Source organism: Hydra vulgaris, chromosome 09, assembly GCF_038396675.1.
Source record: "Hydra vulgaris chromosome 09, alternate assembly HydraT2T_AEP".
NCBI classification, from domain to species: Eukaryota; Metazoa; Cnidaria; class Hydrozoa; order Anthoathecata; family Hydridae; genus Hydra; species Hydra vulgaris.
The window spans coordinates 13,891,543-13,900,000 of NC_088928.1; the positions used below are offsets into that span (position 1 = coordinate 13,891,543).

Here is an 8,458-nt window from a genome sequence, read left to right on the forward strand (position 1 = left end):
ATATCAACAACCTTCTTATATATTGTGGTGCATTCAATAGTAGATTTTTACCTAATTTGACCAAAAACAGATAAAAAGCTGAGTGAAAATGATTTCAACAAAACATTGTAGTTTCATGATGTCATAATCTCAAAGTTTGGGGAAAAATTCCACCTTACTAGACAAAGTTATATGGCCAAACGAGACTCATTTCAAGTTATATACTATTATGAACCTTCATGATTGTTGCTATATGTCCTAGTTTTATTTGCACAAAAAGCAATACTTCTCAAGCTCAAAGAATTGAATAATAGCGTGACAAGGATTATAATCACGTTCTACATACTAATTGTGTTTTTGTCGCATGTTAATTATATATACATATACTAAAAACTATATAGTATATATATACATATACACTATATAGTTTTTGTGATCTTCACTTAAACAAGCAGGTTAGGACTTTCAACATGATAGGGAATCACCCTTTGATTGTGTCAAGTAAGAAGCTCGCTGGATTCAAAGTATCCCTAATGATGCATAGGCATACAAGGCTCAATCAAATAGCCTATTCGTTGTACCAACTTTTCTTCTTTTGAGACAGTTTGAAGAATGCTTTATATAAAAGCAAACCCTTCATAATTGATGAACTTTGTGATCGCATTACAAAAGTGTTGCTGACATGTGCAATAAGCCTCCAAAGTTAAAATGTCTTTTTCTGAATTGCTGTCAAGTTCTTGATATAAAATAAGTTAAATAGCATGGGAATTAAATAATTTGTTAATTGTTATTATATAAAAATTTGAAAACATTTTGCTTTTTTTATTTGTTTAAACTTTTTAAATCAAAAACGTTCACAACTTATATAACATTCTGTAATTAAAATTATTATATCAGTAACAATAAAATAGTTTCAAAAATATAAATTTTCTTTGTTTTACAGTGTGCAGTAAATGACACAGCGCTCATTCTGATAAATCTGGAGTCCTGGTAAAAGTGTTAAAAGAAGACCTGAATATCGGCAAAGATAAGTGCATCACAAATAATAAATATATTTTCAATGGAACCCTTGAAGCTTATACAGAATGTAAAATTTTGTTTCTAGATAACAAGGGATATAAGTTATGATGTTCAACAAACATTATTTATCTACCCACCATTATCCAAAAAGAACTAATATCTTACTTTTAAAAGTTTTAATACATATAATATTAAAAAATAAGTTTCAACAGGAAATTTTAAAATCATTATTAATTTGTAATTTAAATGTTTGTTTCAAAATTAATAAGTTGGTAATAATTACTATTTAAATGATATTACATAATACCTGAAATTGTTTTCACTAGCTTGATTGATTTTTACATTGCCATCATGAAAAAAAAATGAAAGCTAATTATTCTTGAAGATTCCTTTCAACAACAGTAATCATGAAACACATTATATGTTCTAAAACGGGAGCAATGCTTTGAAACCTATAAGAAAAACTATTGTTAAAGGTTTAAAGCTGTAGAACTAAATAAATTTGGTACTAAAGAATTTATACCAATTTTCTGTAGTATAACTAAAAAGAATAAGAAGAGCTTACCACAGTTGATTAGGAATGTGAGAAAACTAAAACAATCGATATACAAAAAGAGTGTGGTAAAAAATGCATTATTCAGTTACACAGTGCTGCAAAAGTAAGCATCCTAGAACCAAACAAAATAGGAAACATAATTATTTAGAAGGAAAAAACAATTACATACAGATTCTTTGCTAAAAAAAATACTACACTTCGAATGGATATCTGTGCACCCATGTTTCTCTATTTTAGTGTTACTAGATGAAGTTTTTAGAAAAATTTAAGAAGTTGTGACAAAAACCAAAAGCATGTTGAAATTAAATAAGAACAAATAACATATATTATATAGAGATATTTTGAGTTGTTGACTCTTAATATGCAAAAAAAACAACAATAAAACAACTATAAATAAACGAAAGTTTATTCCTCAAAAACTTTCAATTATTGAGACGCATTGACTTTTTTAATGTACTGCAGTGAAAACAAGAAACCTAAATTTAAATATTAGTCAAAAATATTGCAAAATTGCTCTTGATAAAAATATTTCTAGAGCTCATTTAGAAGCAGAGCTGATTGAGGCAAAAAAAAAGTTAACTTTAATTATAGCTTTGAAGCAAGTGCTTAACTTAAATTTTAGTTTGACTGAAGCTTTCTATTATTCTAGACGTCTTAAAGTTTACAACCTTATTGTTACAAATTGGTTCCTATTACATTGATTTTTTAAAGACAAGTTTGTATTTTTCGAATAAGTAATAAGGAGAAATGGCTTACTGTTAAGTAACCACTACATTAGAATGCATACTAGAACTGTGAAGTACACTTGATAGAACTATTTTACTTGATCTGACACATATTAAAAGACAAAAACAAATTTATCTTTTCTGTAATTAATGCAAAAAATCACTTGGACTTATATTTAAAACATTTTGGATCTAAATAATGAATAAGAAATAGATAGGTTGATTGTAATGTCACAGTTTGATGTAAACTAAGGAAGGATTTTGAATTTTTTCACAAAAAATGTAACAGTATGTTAAGATTACACCGGAATGTAATATAAATTTTATGGCAAAAGTGAGGTTGGTTCTCTTGTGTTTAACACCAACGTTGTATACACTAGCTGTAGTCAACAAAACTCCCGAAGGCATGATTATGCACTAATATATTTGATGTAACCAACAAATACATTTACAAACAAATACATTTGTAGTTTTATTTGTAGTTTATAAAACTTCCTTGGCATAGTTATGTAGAAATATAGCTGACGATATATTTACACTATTAAATTTATAATACCTTTGTCAAAAAGGTATTGACATCTCCCCAAGAACTAAGTTTAAAAGTCAGTGAGTCAACCAAGTATGCAGGCTTTCTCCTTTATCTGGTCAACCGTTTGATTAATGATAATAAATTATTGATAACTTTTATTTCTTCATTCTTATTTTTTGCTTTAGCAACAGTCTTCTCAATTTCATTCTACCTCGCCGTAAAATTACCTAAATCGTCAAATTCATTTTTATTACTATCTTTCTCTTCACTAATAATAATTTTTCTTAAATCGACAAACGCGTAAAGCATTTGCCTTACGTCTCGCACATGTCTTAGAACATCATCACTTTCAATGTTTTCAACCAAGCTGAGGTGTACTTAAATTAATGCTTCAAATGTAAACATTTTCTTGAAATCTATAGGCTGCCGCAAGCTGCTGTAATCTACCCTAAGTTTTTTTGTTTTTCTACCCTTCTGTTGAAAATGTAGGTGTAGACTGTTCTTGCGTTCGAGTTGTTGGTTTTGCATGTGTAGCTCTACAGTTGAACTGCATATTTACATATCTTTTGTACACATAATTTGTACACACATATTTAAAATCAAATTTGACCTAAACACTATTTTAAGTTCATCAATAGTTTTATAGTAGGCCACGCTCCCTAATTAAGAAATTCAATTGACTTACTTCACCTCTGGTATCTTTGAGATTTGAGAGTACAGTTTGTTAAAGTTTATTTTTTTAAATTAATTATTAAAATAGCTGATATTTTTTATTTAACGTTGATAGTATTTTATAGTCTTTTTGGTTAAAGGAATATTGATCAATTGTTTAAAGACAACTTGAAATTATTACGTCTTTTTATTTTTACAGATTTCTTAAAAAATTTTTGTATTTGTTAGGTTTTTTTCTAAAATCTTTTATCCAACTTATGCAGACACATAAAATCTCTCAGACAAGTTTATTAAATGGTCCCTTTATCTGATATTCTGTGAGCTTTTTTAAGTATTTTAGAGTTCAAAATTAGGCCTACGCTCTCAAACTGCAAGACTTTCAAAGCAATGAGTGGGATTGTTTCAATTATATTACTAATTATTCAACTTTAAGTTGAATAATTAGTAATATAATTGAAACAATTCAAACACCAATTTATAGGATTGCTTCGTCCATTTTTTCCTCCTTGTCATTATCAATTTGTAAACTAGAACCTGTGATTTTTTTCTTGTTTGTAAAACCTTAAATATTTTTTTTTTTTAATATATCGACGGAAGCAGGCAACAGGCAATAGCCTTATCACCTAGCTCCGTTGAATTATTTACATATCAAGCAAATAAAAAATTATCATTTTAAAACAAAGTTACATCTCAGTAAAAGTATTCGATATAATAGACATTTCTCTAATTCGATTCGCAACTATTATCTCAAGATTATAACGAGGATAGTAAGGGCAAGAATGTAAGCATATAGCAACAAATCGCTTAAATAATCCTTCAAAGTTACTAATTTTTCTGTTTATCTATTAAAATAATATTAAATTTATATATATATATATATATATATATATATATATATATATATATATATATATATATATATATATATATATATATATATATGAATATAGGGGAAAGGCGCCTATGATGGCATAGCGCCTATGATGGCATACCGGTCATATTTCCATTAAAATTGGTTTTGGTAAAAAAAATGATTAGACCAACATGACTATACTGACTTTACATTAGTTTTAGTGAAAAAACGTCCCTTGTGCACAAGTATTGTTTTTATAATCAACAAAAATAGATTTTGGGATGTGCTGTTGTAGTTTTATTTCCTTCATATATTTAAGATTGTAATTTTACTATTAACTGTGCAGAATTGAAAATGTCATGCATTTTATATTCAAGTTTTGTGCATTTAGTGGAATAGTTACTTTAATTTTATCTTTTAAACAAAGCAGACACAGCTTGTTTTAATGAAAATGATGACTTTTACCTATGATGGCATACTGACGAGTTAAGGGGGTTGAAATATTGACGAGTTGGGAAAACCTTTTTTTTTTATAAGAAAAACTTATTTTTAAGTAAAGTTAAAAGAAAGCAATGCTCCAAAGTTTTTTTTTGGTCCAAAAAATACGTAAAACGCATTAAATCCTATGCGCATGCGCAAAATTTTTACAATGCTGGTGTGTAGCATGAAATGGTAAATTAGGATGGTTTCGAGTAACTTCTGGCTTTTCTGAGGGAAGACTCTAAGGTTAAATGAAATCATTAAGTTACCCTTGATCCTAACTAGCCCCATCCTCCCCTATGTAATCATAGGAGCAGTGGTTGCCTATGATGGCAAACTTGTGCTTTTTTTTGCAATAAGAATAACTTATAAAAAAATAAAACTGATAAAAACTCCCAGAGTAATTATTGTTCTAGATGCAACAAGGAATGTATCCATATCAAAACTTTTATTATTGGTTCAGGATACTGAATAATGAAGCTTCAAAGTTAAGTATTCCATCATAGGCGCCTTTCCCCTATATATATATATATAAATATATATATATATATATATATATATATATATATATATATATATATATATATATATATATATATATATATATATATACATACACATATATATGTATATTTATATATATATATATATATATATGTTTGTAAAGAACAGAGCAATAATAAATTAGTAAAAACATTTGTCCATTGTTTTTCTTCAACAAACCGACAGAAGAAGAAAAAGCCCGTTGAAGAAAAAAACAAATTGCGTTTTTACCAACATAAATATATGCAAATATATATATATATATATATATATATATATATATATATATATATATATATATATATATATATATATATATATATATATATATATATATATATATATATATGACTTGCCGGGGATCTAATTCTTATGAACCACTCATTTGGATATTGCGCACGAGTGCAAAAAGCAATGAGTTTATTTGGACTGATTTAATGTTTGTTTATAGTTTTATGGCTTATAGTGGAATTATTATTGTAAACGTTAAGTTTTTAAATATTGCAGATGTGTTGGAGTATTTTTATAAAAAATGTATTTTATCTTAATAATAAATAGTACATTTCATGTATTTTTATAGTTTTATATGAGGATCTATTTAGTAAATATGGCACATTCTACATAAATTTGTAAAGGCGCTATTGTTTGACTTTCTATAACTTCTTTGTGTAATAGTAATTTTCTTTCATTTAAAAAGGCTGGGATATTAGGTGTTTAATCAAAAGGCTGAAGCAAATCAGATATTAAAAAGTTTTTATCAGCTATTACAGAATGTCCACTCTCCTATAGCTCTTTTTTCAAAAGGCCTTATTGCTTAACTATTTCAATATCAGAAATATAACCAACAAGTATTTCACTAACCAAAATGTTATTGCACTAAAAAAGTCAATTCCAACTGATCTTTTAAAGATAAAATAGTGCTTATAGTGGGGAAACGAACTACTTTGAACTGTGGGACTTGAACTTCTTTGACAAACCAATTCAAAACAGTCAATAATAACTTTTGCTTTAGGATAAGTCAATTTGAAACATTACGACATGTTAAGTTTTTTGTGATTTAAATTAGACTAAAATAGTATTGCACCAAGCTCAAGGTGTATCAAATTTAACCTGCAATAAGATCTTGACACAGTAGCTTTAAGTGTCTTAAACCCGGAAGAAAAATTTAAATAAAAAGTCTAAGCAATGTTAATAACATGAATAGTTAGTCAATCGATTTCATATTTCACTTATAACCAGATATGTAATATATGAAGGATATATAAACATTTCTTCGGGTAACTTTACTGAGAATGATGTTCAGGATAATAATACTTCAAACTTTCACGTTCATTTCTAGGTTTTAAATATTCAAATAAAATGCCAAAAATATCTTTTCTCGTGCCAGTGAACAAGTTAAACAATTTATCATCTTTTTTGTAGCTAAAAATATTTTTTTTGAATTGCACGTTGGTTATTTTTAAACTTTTATATTCTTTGAGCAAGCTTCAAGGCTTTTGAGAAAGTTTAAAAGTTTTTCTTCCAGCAATTTAGACTCTGACGGTTTAAATATTACCATGTATTATTTGCAGAGATTGAGTTCATAGTCTGTAAAATAATTGCTAAATCTGCAAAATAACTTCTAAACCTGCAAAATCACTTTTAACTTTGCAAACTTTCTTTTATCTCTGCAAAATAACTTATTATTCTACAAAATAACTTCAAAACCTGCTAGATTCCATCTAAACTTGCAAAATAACTTCTAATTCCGTAATTTACAAAGCAATTAGCATTGGTTTAAAAAAGTTTTTAAAGTATTTATAACAAGTTACTGTGCAGTTACTCTAGATTTACTTGTTTTAAATAATTGTCAAAATAAATTAAACTTAAATTAAATATTGAAAATCATCGAATTTATAACATTTATTCTTAAGTAAATGTTACAAATCGATGTTATTGCTATTTATGTTAATATGAGTTAAGCGTATTTTTTTATTTAAAATATTTTTAAAGTAAAATATTGTTGACACTATAATACATATTGTTGACACTATAAACATTTTACTTAAATTTAACAATCGATCTACTTTTAAATTGAAAGTTAAATAGTATCAGTTTTTTAATATACTTTAAAATTTAAATTTCTTTGTAAATCTTAGCAATTGATATACGCGTAGGAGCAGTTCTGGGTCACCACATTTTAAGTCGAGAACTATACGTCGTACACAGAAACCAGAAATCATATTTAAAATTTAGCATTACTTATAAAAAGTGGTTAGCTGTTACAAATCATGAATTTGAATTTAACATTTCCAAAAATATTAATTGGACTTGTTTGAAAACATTAGAGGGAAACTACGACCAAGTTATTTTGTTTGGAACAAATCAATGGAAGGGTAAAAGTTTATTTTTCTAGTTTCTTTTTCCACATTAATATGAACTTTTTTAATCATAGGCTATGGATTTTTTTTTAAGGTAACGCAAGTGGGCTATATATTCAAAAGTTAGGTGAAAATATCTGGATTCAAAGAGCTAAATGGAGTGTTTAAATATTTAAAATAAAGTTTCAACAGTTCTCTAGTTTTCAAAGTAATCCCTTAAAAATGTTTATTAATGAGTTTCATTCTTTTTATAATTTTTGGGAGTTTTAGCTTTTAGACTACATCTATTAAAGAAAATTTTTTTTATTTAATTCAGTTAATAAGACCAAAATGTCATAAAGGTAACTTAAAGATACTCATTATCTGTACTAATTATTGTTTTCAATAATTATCCGTTAATATAATTTGTTATAATTAGTTATCAATTATTTAAGTTAATTATTTTTTATATATTAGAACTCTAATAAACTTTAATAATTATAATATATTACGGAAGAGAGTTGTCTTATTTTGTACGTTTATTCGAGAGTTCTCTCGTTTTGTACGTTTTTCAGTTTAAAGATATTTTATTTGTTTTCAACCCTTTGTTAAACTTTTTGAATCAGTGAATGTAATTAAAAAGAAATATAAGTTAGCACAAATTTATATGCATACATTTTTGAATATTGATTGGGCTTTTCATTCCGATCGGATATTATTAACAATAACTCGAGTTTTAGTATTAGTATTAAACAAATAATT

At 26.6% G+C, this 8,458-nt stretch overlaps 1 protein-coding gene across 1 annotated transcript in view; it reads left to right on the forward strand.

The window, feature by feature from the left end:
• LOC124811205 (uncharacterized) overlaps positions 1-8,294 on the forward strand; it is a 138,761-nt gene extending 130,467 nt beyond the window's left edge. Inside the window, exons 10-11 of the mRNA XM_065806390.1 lie at positions 7,496-7,732; positions 7,812-8,294. Of these exons, the coding sequence (XP_065662462.1) occupies positions 7,496-7,732; positions 7,812-7,885 (311 nt within the window). The 3' untranslated portion in view covers positions 7,886-8,294. The remainder of the gene's footprint in view (positions 1-7,495; positions 7,733-7,811) is intronic.
• The last annotated feature ends 164 nt before the right edge of the window (positions 8,295-8,458 follow it).